This window comes from Alligator sinensis, unplaced genomic scaffold, assembly GCF_000455745.1.
Source record: "Alligator sinensis unplaced genomic scaffold, ASM45574v1 scaffold2072_1, whole genome shotgun sequence".
NCBI lineage: Eukaryota > Metazoa > Chordata > Crocodylia > Alligatoridae > Alligator > Alligator sinensis.
The window spans coordinates 32,691-46,667 of record NW_005843403.1 but is presented as its reverse complement, the minus strand read 5'-3'; the positions used below and the strand labels follow the sequence as shown (position 1 = coordinate 46,667).

Sequence of the window (13,977 nt, the reverse complement as noted above, 5' to 3'; positions counted from 1 at the left end):
TGCTGCTCCATACATACAGAAAACCTGTGATTAGGTTGCTCACAATAAGTCTTGCTGGTCTTATGGCAACTAATTGCGGTTCTCTGAGTGTAGATACTTCATTAGTGATTCCATAGATTTTCTTACAGATTTTGGTCAAGACACCTCTAAAACTTCTTTTATTTTAAGCTTTCATCCTGAGAGGCATAGGTAACACCTCAGATATTTAGGCTGAATCTGTGTCCTAGTTTTTTTTTCTAAGAGCCATCTTTTCCTTTTAGATTTCTAAATCTTCTCCTGCTGCTGTTTGGTCTTTGTGACCGGGACTGTTAGGGGTAGTCAGTGATTGCAGTGGAGCAGGCCTCTCATTGAGAAAGTGCGGGTTTATCTTTTGCTGCTACTTCTGCTGGCATGGGCTTTTTTATCCATCTAAATTCCTGTGCACACAACTGAGTCGAGAGGCTAATTTGGAGACCATCAGGCACTTCTTTGGGTGAGTAAGTAGCCTAGTTTCCTATTAAACACAACCTGCCAGATTAGATCTATGAGCTTTTTGTTTTCCATGTTTAATGCGTCCCATTGCTTATTTGATTGTCTGTCGTGGCATCACCAGAATAACGATCCATTACTGTGTTAGAACCAATAGGATTCATACAATAGTATTGTATGAATGAAACTTTCTGCCTGGTTCTCCTCCTTTAATAATTAGAAAAAATAATTAAGCAGATGCCATCAAACAAACATGCATTCATTAGTATACATCAGACATAATTCAGGTTTAAAGCATTACACATAGGCGCAATTAGGTACATTCACACCCACTTGATTCAACACCAACGGCTTAATTACATCTGTTCTGCCTGACTCTGTGTAGTCCTGGACACAACATCATATGCCTGTATGCACGGCAGGAGTGGAAGTAAAGTTGGCATTGTCATCCTCTTAATCCAGTTAATGATTTCCTTCCAGTTCAGCTCAGCTCTAAAACAGAAATAGAGAGAGGAGCTATAATCAGCTTGCAGGTCTACAACCACTCACATGCACCCACTATACAGGGGCATTTAGCAATTAGCTTCTTTATTGTCCTATTTATTTATTAGGTCATATGTTGTACAATTGCACCTCAAGGCAGAAAACGAGCTCAGAGCCCTTTGTGCGAGCAGACAAAAGCCTGTTCCTTCTGGGTTGAGTTCACAGTCTCTACAGAGAAGGTGGACACAGGAAACAAGGTGAAGGGAAAGGACATGACTTGCCTATGACCACATGGTGGGTCGGGGGCAGAGTCAGGAGGAGAATCCAAGCTGTCCGACTCAATACTCTACATGTAGACGGTGCTGCCTCCTCTCAGAACAAAATGTTTCGTGTCAGGGCCTTGTTACACAGTAAGTTTAGGCAGCTTCTTGAGCTCTTAACCCTTGAATTGGCGGCATAATAACACCTTTAAGTGACTTAAAGCACATGTTATTTGGTTTAAAGTTGCACCCCTCCATAGCAGGTTTATCTCTAATGTCCATAATCTTGCTCCTAAAACAAGATTAAATTGTGGCCACTCTCTAGACCTATTCTATTGAAGTTGAACTCCTCCAGCATCCCATGATGCAGTGGTCTCTCATGAGTCAGGGCAAGCAAGGACACCAGGATGCAGAGGGGCCAAGCATGCCCAAGTGCCTCACTCCCGGGGGGCGTTGGGTAAAGCGGTTGCTGCAATCCAGGACCCCATGGCCTCTGCAGTGCCTCCTGCTGCCATCAAGACTGGCTTGCTGATTATGCTGGCAGGAGGGGGAGGCAGTGGGGAAGATGGGGCTCCTCAGTGCTCAGGCAGCGGCAGTGTAGGGGGATGAGCTCAGAGGAAAAAAAGGTTTGAGCCCCTTTTTACATAGGCTCCTAGTCCTGCCCCTGATCACCAAGTCTCCAGTGGCAAGTCACAGCTGTGCAGGTGAATGACAGCCAGAGATGTTTTTTTGTTTCATGGTGTGACTGCTCCACTAAGCTGAACAGCTCTAAGTGGATTAACATTCATGTGGCTTAAAGCATAAGGTGTAACAAGGCCATGAGCATTGTTTCCCCAAAGCATCCCAGCATGGACCCATGTTGCACAAGGGGCTTAAATGCAGAGATGTGCTAAAGCAATAGGAAGGGGTAGACTATATGTTGTTGTCACAGAGCAGCCGTCTCCACCAAAGACTGCCCCTAAGGTGCCTATGCCTCATCCCTTGTTTCTGCCCCCAACCCAGGTCATCATAGCCTACTCATTTATGCATTTTGCCCACTTCCAAGAACTTGTCTGCTAATATCTTGGTCCACCCTAGACTAGGGCTAGGTAAAGAAATGATTTGCACCTGAAGGAAACTGTGCAGGGATCATGTACACAGCCTTCATTCTGCTCTATCTCAAGCATGAATTATTGACAGGTAATATTAAAATGCATCCGTTAACAGCCTACGTGTGACTCAGTGTTTAATCTTGAGAGCTAGAGAAAGGTGACTTAGTGCTGCTAACTCTGAATGCTCAGATGCACTGGCATGCATGGAGACAAATATGAGAGCCTTTAAACATGGCATTGTTCATTTGAAGGGATTAGGGATGAACAGCATACACACCCATGGGCCTACTGGGCTTCTGGTTTGACATGCATGAAGTGTCTGCAAAGTGCTGATAGGGTTAAATGGGAAACAAGAGTGTTTCACATACTGAAATTCTGCACCTCGCATCATTTTTGGCTCTAACACGATTGATTAAAAATCAAATGGAAGTTTTGATCTTAATCTACAAAGCTATCTCAGTGGCAGGACTTCATTTGAAAATATGTATTAGTGTGGATTAGCCAAATCAGCCTGGTTAGATGGCAGATGTCATGACTAAAATAGAATATGATGGTTGGATTCAGACTGCCTCCAGAAAGAAGTCTGCCAAGGGGGAGGTTGGGGTAGGGGGTGGTGGGAAAGACCAGGAACACTTCCAGTCTGTGTCTCTTAGCTGCATAACATCGTTCAGCAGACTCACAGCTTAAACTGGCATTTTAGTGGGAATCAAATTGAAAAAAGCTTGTATCTCCTTCTAATTTCTCCCCCCACCCAAAAAAAAAATGCCATTCTCTTGTGCTTAATTCATTGTGTCCTAGTTTATTCACAACAACACAACACTAGAGAATGATCTAATTTGGAAAATAAATATTCATCTGCACATTGCATTGCACTCTCCAGGAATCTGACACCAGTGCACGAGCACGCTCTGCAAAGGCCTGAAGTCATGAGATAAGAAATATAGCCGTTGTAATAGTCAGAGCTGAATCCTGACAGTGGGTGGAATTAGCTGGATAGTAGAGAAATCTAGCAACTAATTATAGATACTTATGCTGAGTCAAAATGACATGCTAGAGGTGCTTACTGAAAGCGGTGTGTTTTAGATATTGTCACCGTTTCCCGTACATGCTGCATGTTGTAGGGCTTATAAAAGAGGAAATAGCAATGCCCTTCTTTCTACACTGAAGGCTGGGCTACACGCCCACATCAGGGATGTTCTGTTTTAATCAAAATCCCTCCAGTTGGTTCCTGCCTTACTCAGAAGGACACTGTTGCAGATGGGAATGAATTGCAATTCTGGGCTTTCTCAGGGTGAAGCTACGCTCAGACCGTACTAAATCTGTGGCTGTTAAGTGCTATTAAAGTCACAATGTCCTGTGAGTAGTCACATGTTAAGGGTTAATAGCATTTCTTGCCTGCATGGCTCTGACTTGTCACTAGAGGGCTTGTGAGCAGGGTGTGGCTAGGACCCAGGACACCTGGGCCCAGCCCCTGCTCTGGGTAGGAGGAGTGCTGGGATCCTGGAGGACTGAACATTGCTACTTTCATCTCCATGAAGCAGAAGTGAAGTTACCCTAACATGAGCTGGGTAGCACAGCCCAGAGTTAACCCTCACCTTAAGTGACATAACTTTGAGATGCTCAGATGGCACTTATCGTATTACATCTGTAGTGTGCAGACACATTTTAACTGCCCTTAGTGTGGTTTCAGTATAAAGTGTAACTTCACACTCATTTGTTTTCCATGCTCTTGAATTCAAAGCTGGTTTTGATGTAACCTGCTAATTTACTGTGAGAGGAAGAAAGCTGCTAGGACTTTCAGGCTTAAGTAGAGTTCATAGGTTGCGCTTTTAGCAAACATCATGCAAGCAGGCCCATGCACCTTAATGCAATACAAGTGGAAGTAAAGGAAGCTTTGTATGAATGAGGGAGTGAGCTCGCATAGATCACGTTACAGAGCTGGGTCTGAACTGTCACGATGCGTGTTGTGTATCAGGAATTATGTTCTCAAATCTACGGGGGTTCACTTGCACTTCTGCCCACCCTTGGCTACATTCCTCAACCCACCCTATAGGGCTGCACTGCTTTAGGTGTGTGCGCAGTGAGGGTTGCTTCCCACAGAAGGGCATCACGGTGCACACACAAGATTAAGGACACCCTGGCTTGAAAATCTGGCCATTTGCTGGATCTTGTTTTAGTAGTCAAAGACTTGTTAGTACTCACTGCCACAGTGGGCAGCCTCTGTTCATAGGAGAGTCATGTTGGGAAGAGAATAGTGATTTTTGGGGTGCTTTTTTGTTAAGGAGGTAGTGAGAGGAAGGACCTTGTTTGTGATACGTCAGTGAGGAAGGTTAATGAATAGTAACGATGATCTCACTTGCTCTTATCCACTGTTCTTCACTGTTTACTAGCAAAGACCAAAGACAGCTTACAGAAACATTAGCTCTGCTCCTACAAAGACTTCTTTTTTTATGCCCTTGCTTGTTCCATTGACTTTAAGAGGACGATTTACAGTGCCTAGACTTAAGTATACACGTACATTTTTGAAAGTTAGGGCCTTTCTTATCACTAAATCTTATTGGAAAATGAAAAGTGCAGGGTTTTGTTTTTTTCTTTCCTTTTCTTTCTTTCCCTCTTACTTACGTTACCCATCTTAATCCGGTATAAATCTCGTACACGACCCTGACTAGGCTGGAATAAACAAGGTCTGTTCGCTTGTTAGTGCAGCCCATCCATCACAGAGCTGTTGGGGCCGTGCCATTCTGGCTCGCCTTTGATATAGCTATTAAAGTTTTATGTCCTGTTTTCATTTGATACCTAGTAACCCATAAATCCAGCTGTGGATTTTTTTTTCTCTGTTCCAGAGGCCGAGTCTAAGTATTTTGGGTGCATTTCAATTTGCCCATGCTTCTGCGTCAGATGTCATTGATCTAGCAGCTGCTGCTCCAGGGAGAGAGACACCTCTGCCCTTCCAGCGCAATATCTATCTGAAGCAATCATCACAGGCATCAGGAGAGACCTAAATCTGCTCTTAGGTTCAGAGAACATCAGCACGGGGTCACGGATTAGAATATGCTTCTGTTCTAGCTCTGCACAGTCCCCTGGCAACTCAGTTTGCATTGCAAACAATTTGGGGCAGGGACAGTATGTGCAAGTGTAAAAAGCACTGAGATTGAGAGTGCTATGCACGTATCTTTGATGTGAATCACAAATGTGTGACTTGTTGCTGACTGTCAGACTTGAGAAAGAATTGCCAAAGTCGTTAGTCAGATTCAGTGCACAATGCACACCTTTTTGATTATTAGGTGTGGACACATCTATGTCTAGAGCCAGACTTTAATTAATCTCCATCTGTACATCAGCCGTGGACAACTTGCCTCACACATCCTACCTATCCTCGTTTCTTCTTGGGATTTGGCAGCTTGCATGTAGTCAGTGATTCCTGAATCGTGGTCCTCAGATTACTGGTGTCCTACGAGGCCATCCTAAATGGTCTGCATCTCATCTGTGAATTGCCCTGGGCCCCACATGTCTATTCATTTATGTGCTGGGTAAGAAATCACGGTGGTCTTTGAGAAATTGTGGATTCTGATTGTCATCTTGTGGTGCAACCAGACCATCAACCATCCAGTCATAGAAAAATACGGAAGAGACCTTAGGCAGTTATGACATCCAACCGCCTGCCCATGCCAGGATCATCCCTGATTGCACGGTCCCAAACTAGTGCATGTCTAAACTGCTCTTAAACTCCTAAGGATGGAAATTTCACAACCTCCCGAAGTAGCCTGTGGCAATGGCTCACCACCCTCATAGTGAGAAAGTTTGTCCAGACATACAACCTAAGTTCCCCTTGCTGCAATGTATAATGTATCCTGTCCCCACTAAGAATAAGATGCCACTCTCCTTTGTCTAACCACCCTTCAGATATTTTAAGATTTATGAAATCCCTCTTAAACGTCTCTTCTCCAGACTCAATAATCCCATGTCTTCCGTCTTTTCCATGGACTTATTGGAACTGGGCTTACTTCTGAGGCCTCTGGTGTTTTTTGTTGCGTGCCACTGAACTCTCCGATTTATCTCCACCGGGGCTGTCCACGGGCAGCACACAAGCTGTGGGCTCCTGCCCAGCTCTCACTCTGCCCATTGCTGTCGCAGTAGCAGCAGCCAGGGTCACTGGGCTTCCCCGCGCTCGTCCAGACTCTGCTTCCTGCCCCTGTTCCTGGGGGCAGGAGGGGGCCAGACTGCCTCATCCAGATGCTACTAACAGCTCACTTGATGCTTTGGGGGCAAGATATAGTGCTCAGCCAATAGCTACAGCCATGAGAGGGTTAACACAAGACCCCCAGCAAGAGGGTGGGCAGGGGGGATGCCTCCACCCTGTGTGTGTGTATATGTATATTCACTTGTGCACATAAATTTGGGGTCAGATTCTCTTTTGGGTGATGAGTATTGCAACCCCCTAGATATCAGAGGAGAAAGCAGGAGGGGAATGGGCAGAGAAGACCATGCCTAGCAGAAGCAGGGCATATGGCATAAGGATATAAAATGCTGAATGACAGAGGATGAAGGTAGGCCAGGTACAGAGAGGTGGAAAGAAACTCCATACCTTTATTTGGCATTGCCGACAATCGTTCCCATCGGGTGCTGAGTGAAGACTAGCGAGGCAGGGAGATTTTACTGTATGTTGGTCCCTAATCTATGCTACTTTAGCATCAGCGTTTATAAATGAAATTCCAAGATGGGCATTAACCTATAACAGTAATTGTGGCAGCATAATGAACAGCAATTTACCTCTTAAGCCTTTTTTCTGCATTTGATTTCTGTGGGTGTCTTTGAAGTATGAAATTTCCACCGGGCTTTCTCACATCTTTAAATAATTATCGTGCAGGAGAGAGTAGCTGGTCCTTGGATGAAAGTGCAGACTTAGCTGGCAGATATAACTTCGGGGTAGTGTGCCTTGCCTGTTAATAGTTGTGATGGCCTGCTGTGTTCTCTGGGCCTTAAAGCACTTAGATGCCTAAATTGCCTTTCCGGTAAAAAGCCCTATGTAAACACGGAGGCTGTCCAAATGGCACACTACAGGGAAATATTTTTCAGTAACTTAAATAATACAAATCTGTATTGGAGGCATAATGATGTCAGTGGGATATGCCGCTTTTCAAATAGTGGTCTCAGATGGGACCTGTGGAAGTTGTCTCTTGTAAGGAATAAGGAATGCGTAATTCCTACAAGCCTAGATACATCTTGTGTGTGCATGCGGGGATGTGGGGTACATCTAATATTTGAATACTGATGCACGGTTTGCTTCAGACCAGTACTGGGAAAGTGTTTATTATTTCAAATGTGAACTATAATAACAGACCTCGAAAAAAGGTCTCCAGCTTTTGTGGACGCATGCTGAAGATCTCTCTTTAGTCTGTTTTCTCTCCCGAAGCACGTGTTGCAATTGGGGGCACAGCTGCATCTTGCGTCCTCAGGCTCAGCTGGGGACCCGTAGTGCTAGGTGCTGTACAAACACACAGCGTGTAGGAACATGTGCACTGATTTGGATCAGTTTGGAGCACGGAGGCGGAAAGGGATCTTGGTGTCATTATTGACTCCAAGATGAACATGGGCCGACAATGCGAGGTCATGGTTGGCAGGGCTAACCGGACCTTGTCGTGCATCCACAGGTGCATCTCGAGTAGAGCCAGGGAGGTGATCCTCCCCCTCTATGCGACGCTGGTCAGGCCGCAGCTGGAGTATTGTGTCCAGTTCTGTGCGCCCCATTTCAGGAGGGATGTGGACAACATGGAGAGGGTCCAGAGGAGGGCCACCCGCATGATCCGGGGACAACAGGGCAGACCCTACAGTGAGAGACTGCGGGACCTGAACCTATTCAGCCTCCACAAGAGAAGGCTGAGGGGGGACCTGGTGACCGTCTATAAACTCACTAGGGGGAACCAGAAGGGTTTGGGGGAGACGCTGTTTCCCCTAGCCCCCGCTGGCATAACAAGGAGCAATGGGCACAAGTTGATGGAGAGGAGGTACAGATTGGACATCCGAAAAAACTACTTCACAGTTAGGGCGGCTAGGAGCTGGAACCAACTTCCAAGGGAGGTGGTGCTGGCCCCTACCCTGGGGGTCTTTAAGAAGAGGCTGGATGCCTACCTGGCTGGACTCATTTGAGTCCCGTTTTTTTTGTTTAGGGTTCTTTTGTTGTTCTCCCGCCCTGGCGGGAGGTCGGGCTAGAAGATCTATTAGGTCCCTTCCGACCCTAAAACTATGAAACTATGAAACTATGGAGCATGGTTTGTGCCAATGCCGATACAAGGCTCGTCAGTGGAAAGCAAAGGGTTCCTTCAGTGGGCAGGTAAGGGATAATGCACTCCTTTGCACAGTCTTGTCCCTCGTGCAATATAATGACCATCACTAATTTTAGATGCCTAGAAATATAGGACTGGAAGGCACTTCAGGCGTCAACAAGCTGCTCCGACCTTTTTGGAGAGGGAGAGATATAAATGTTAAGAAAAGTAATAAACAGATAAATAAGTTTGTCCAGCCACCTCCTGCTCAGGGCAAGACTGTCTGAACCATCTCATTCAAGTGTGTAACTTAACTTGCTCTTGGAAACTGCCAAAGGTGAAGATTTTCCAGTCTCGCTAAGCAGCCTGGTCCAGTGTTTAATCAAACTTACAGTGAGAAGGTGCTTCCTAACATCCAAACTGCATCTCCCTTGTTGCAATTTCAATCCATTCCTTTTTGCCCTGCCTCTGTAGATTCAGATAAATAATTACCTCCCAGTAATCCAGTACCCTTTTTGGTATTTGGAGACTTGTTAAATCCCCCTCAGTCTTTTCTTCCCTAGGCTAAATAATCCCATGCCTTCCACCCTTTCATTATATAGTTCTCTGATAATTTTTGGTGCTTTCCTCTGGACACTCATTTGTCTGTGTCATTCATCAGATGTGGTGTGTAAGACTGGATATAGGAGGTTTCAAATAGCGGTCTTGATTGGGACCTGTGGAAGTTGTCTCTTGTGAGGAATGTGTCGTTCCTGCAATCTTAGAAATATCTTGTGGGGACAGGGGAAAAGCCCATCATCCCGTTGTAGAAAGAAATTGGTTTGTTTGTGCATAAGTTGCTCTTTACAAATACGTGTCAGTGGCTACTTATCTCCATATTACATGTGCAGTAGCTGTAATTATGAGCTTCCCCTCCTTTGCAATAAGGGACCTGCACCTTGCTTGGTTTTTGTCTTACTTCATTAATTATCAGAAGGTTGTTGGGTTTTTTTGTTGTTGTTGTCTCTTGCTGGCTGCATCTGAGTGTGTGCCTTGACCTCCCTGATTTTGCCCCTTCTTGTTCAGATGATACTCGTCCTAATGATGATATATATCTACATAGATTCCTGTCATCTCTATAAATGTCTAACCTGTTTTTAATCTTGTCTGGTTTGTGGCCTCAGTAACTCCTGAAGGCAGTTAGCTCCAAAGCCTAATTATGTGTGATGTCTGTTAGGTATGTGTGTCTGGCTCAATGGAAAGGAAGCTTTGCCTTCAGGTGTCTTCTCCTGTGCCTGCTCGTCCTGGAAGAGGGCTTCAACCTGCACCCTTTAGGGAAGCAGCAGGGACAATGAAAGGGCTGGGTGCAGTGTGTGGCTCTTGGGGTAAAAGAAAACCAGAGCACTGGGCTTCTGCTGGGGAAGGGAAATGCTGGGTTGCTCTGGGCATGGAGCTCCCCTGTGACTGGGAGGCCTCTAATGTTTCTGTTCCAGTTTATAGATAAGGATAACTGTAGCAGGTAGTGTCTCTGCACCTAGCAAAGTTTATCCCCTGGTTGAGAACAGTCAGAAATGGTCCTTTCATTGACAAGGGGAGACAGTGGGATTGTTCCTGCAACCCCATGCACCGGTGCAAGCTGGGGGTGACGGGCTGGGCAGCAGCTCTTCAGAAAAGGACCTGGGGGGACAGGGGTTCAAGAAGCTGAACAGGAGCCAGCAGTGTTCCCTCATTGCCAAGAAGGCTAACGGCATCCTGGGCTGCATTGGTAGGAGCATTGCTGAATAGAGGGGAAGTGATTCTTCCCCTCTATTCAGCACTGGGGAGGCCACATCTGGAGTCCTGTGTTCAATTTTGGGCCCCCACTACACAAAGAATGTGGACAAATTAGAGAGACTCCAGTGGAAGGCAGTGGGAATGGTTTGAGGGCTGGGGGATATGACTGGTGAGGAGAGGCTGAGAGAACTGGACTGATTTAGTCTGGAGAAGAGAAGACCGAGGGGGATTTGATAGCAGCCTTCAACCCCCTGCAGGGGGGCTGCAAAGAGGATGGAGGTGGACTGCTCTCGGTGGGGGCAGATGACAGGACAAGGAGCAATGGGCTTCAGTTGCAGCAAGGCAAGTTGAGGTTGGATATTAGGAAAAAATCTTCTCTGAAGGACGGTAGTTAAGCACTGGAACAGGTTACCCAGAGAGGTTTTGAAATGACCACCCTTGGAGGTTTTTAAGTCCTGGCTTGACAAACCCAGGCCTGGGATGATGTAGTTGGGGCTGGTCCTGCTTTGAGTAGGGGTTGGACTAGCTGTGACCTCCTGAGATCCTTTCAACCCTCGTTTTCTAGGATTCTCTGAGTTAAGGGAGAAGCCAGAGCATCGCTCCAGAAATGCAGAAGCACTAAAGCCCCAGATTATGTCTCAGGTGCACTGTGAGTTGTTTCGGCGCTGTTTCTGAATGGCATTAGAGAACAATAGAAGTGAAATCACAATGGCCAGATTCAAGCTCTGACTTACTGAAAAAGCTCTCTGAGCTGAAGTGATATTCTCTGCCTACCTAGTCTAGCAACTGCAGGTGTTTCTTTGAAGTCCAGACTTACTGTAGCTCTTGCTGAGGTTGTCCAGCATATAGGACTTTTCCCCTGTGTGGAGCCCTTATTCCTTGGCCCACTGTCAATAACTCATGCCATTCTCTGCAAGGCTTGCTTTTGACAGACATGACTAGAGTGAACAGCAAGACACAGATCCAGCCTCATTTTAACTCATGGGCTCTCACCTTGGTTGATTAGCAGCTTTTTCCCATGGCTGGTCACATGGGGAAGGCTAACGAGGTGTCTTATTGAGCTGAGAGGGGAGCATGTCTTGCCTTGGAGACCCAGATTGCACCAATGACATGGGAGGGGAGTTTTGGAAGGTGGGGAAACCTTTTCAAATTGTCCATCAGAGGGGAGTTTTGGAAGGTGGGGAAACCTTTTTACATTGTCCATCCCAGCCACTTCTCTCAGACTCAACCATAAAAAACACCCTCAACACGAATGCTAGTCAGCCCTCAGTGCTGAGCTACTGAAAACAGGCTCTAATCATGGAAAACGCCTGGCAACCTGAATTTTAGGTATCTCGTAGAGTGGACAATGCCATCTACCCTCATGTGCAATCCGTTTCTTTTCCACCTGTTTTCCAGCCTCTCCATCGATCAAGCTCCTGGTGGATGACCCTATCGTGGTGAACCCTGGGGAGGCCATTACGTTAGTCTGCGTGACGACGGGAGGAGAACCGGCTCCCAGCCTCACCTGGGTCAGATCCATTGGGGTCCTGCCTGAGAAAATCGTCCTGAACGGTGGGACCTTAACGATACCTGCCATCACTTCAGAAGACGCTGGCACCTATAGCTGCATAGCCAATAATAATGTGGGCAACCCCGCAAAAAAGTCCACCAACATCATTGTAAGAGGTAAGCCTGGCGTGAAAGCTCTCCGTTTTCTCCTTCGAGGGTTAAGTCACTTGGGACCTGCTGAGGCAGGGCAGCTGCCTTGCTACCTGTGTCCTACAAGGCCACATAGGTATACTGGGCAGTTATCATAGGATAATGGTTTTATAAGTATGGGATTGAAGCAATCGTGGCATGGGACCTGCTCTCTCTCCTACCTGACATGGAAATGACTTTAAGGACCTTGTCTCGGGTCTAGAAGTAGTCCCTGTGGATTCACCTTCTTCTGCCAACCTGTAGAAGGAGAAATAGCAATGTGGGGACCACTGCTATCTCTGGGTGGGCCAGATTTGCTCAACATTTCTCAGACACGCAGTCCTCTTCTGTGACGTCTTTGGCAGTGCTCTGTGGAGCAGAGACATATGACAAACTTCTCGTGCTCCTCCGAATCCTTGATGTAGGGTCTTTGCAGACATTTAGGGTCTCTGCTGACATGACATCACTGCTTGTAAGCTTGTCTTTGTGGCCCTGAGGATTGGAAATGTGTCATACTTTTTCTTAAATCCAAGACCCAGATATAATCACACGCGTGAAGATCCTGCGGCCTCTGGCATTTTAGCATTGATAGTTTAATCCAGACCTGGGATAAACATCGTTCTCCAATAAGGATGCAGGAGAGACTATATACAGAATAATTGCTGCTAGGTGAAGACAAAATCTGTCCAGTTGTTTATGGCTTTCGGTAAGGGTCTAGATTCACTACAGAGATAGTCAGAAAGGAGAGCTCCATAGGCTGGTAAGCACCAGCACTGTGAATTAATCTACCTGAACTGAATAGTTCATCTGAAACTAATTTTCTGTAATCTAATCTGCCAATGGTACTGAAACATAAACTCCCACACAGTGGGCACTCTTAATAATAACTTGTGATTAATCATACTCGGGAGAATCTGCTGTATAAGGAGTAGTGGTGTGATTATTTTATGAGAGCCATAACCTCTGTGCACTCCTATTGCCCAACATATTATACTTTTCAGTAGGAAGATGAATTAGTGTCTGTTTCTGGGAGGGCGGTCAGTGAGACAGCATAGCATCAGGCCAAGTCTGTAGGAGTTTCTCAGCCTCTTGCAACAGCTTTATTTGTAATATTATCTTTCTATTTGAAGTTCTCAACGTTTGGCTGAAAGGGTTTATTACCGAGGTGCAATGCCACTGTGTTATTTCAAGAATGCAGCATCAACATTAATTCACAGTGATTTAAAGCAGCAATAAGATTGGGTGAAGGAGGGTGGGTGTGAAATGCAGATTTGCTATAAATAAGGAGAAAGAAAAGACTTCGCATGCAAACAAATGTTGGTATTTTAACTGACCCAACAGAAGGCACCTTTAAGCCCAGAAGAGGAAAATGAGTTCATGGCTCCCCTCAGAAACAAATTTCATGAGTCATAACATCATCATATTAATATGCATATGTCTTTTTTTTTTATTATTTCTAGAAGCCCATGACTTTGAGGTTCTGGATGCCTAGCAAAATATTTTAAACCTATCTGAGCTTTCTTTAAAAAAAATGTGATGGCTCAAGTAATTCTTCACACAGTGAGGTGAGGAAAGAAATAGAAAGCACCACAGACAACCGCAGAGAGGACACAGCTGACTTTCAAGCTTGGTACATTGCTAACTCTGTGTGATGGAAGCAGGGTGTGTATGTGTGTGTGCATGTGCACATATGTGCATGGGTGTGTGCGTGTGAACGAGAGAGAGGTGTCCAGTTCTCCCAAATTTCCGTTAAACGGAAAGAGCTAGCTTAGAAAAAAATACCACCTGTCTATCAGCATTTGAGTTGCCTTTGCTACATGTTACATCTGAGATGAATGCTGTTGAAATAGTGGTGGGGGGAAGGAGGGGGTAACATTTCTGGGGTTTTTTGTTTTGTTTTTGTGGGCCTTTCATAGTCCTTTGCATATTATCAGTCTCATGGCTTCCCCTGTGCATTCGTTCTTTCTTTTTGTTTGCTGG

The 13,977-nt window shown here is 45.7% G+C and overlaps 1 protein-coding gene across 1 annotated transcript in view; it reads left to right on the top strand.

Moving 5' to 3' along the window:
• LOC106723244 (MAM domain-containing glycosylphosphatidylinositol anchor protein 2-like) overlaps nt 1-13,489 on the top strand; it is an 87,401-nt gene extending 73,912 nt beyond the window's left edge. Inside the window, exons 5-6 of the mRNA XM_025195099.1 lie at nt 11,716-11,985; nt 13,458-13,489. Coding sequence (XP_025050884.1) covers nt 11,716-11,985; nt 13,458-13,489 — 302 coding nt within the window. The remainder of the gene's footprint in view (nt 1-11,715; nt 11,986-13,457) is intronic.
• The last annotated feature ends 488 nt before the right edge of the window (nt 13,490-13,977 follow it).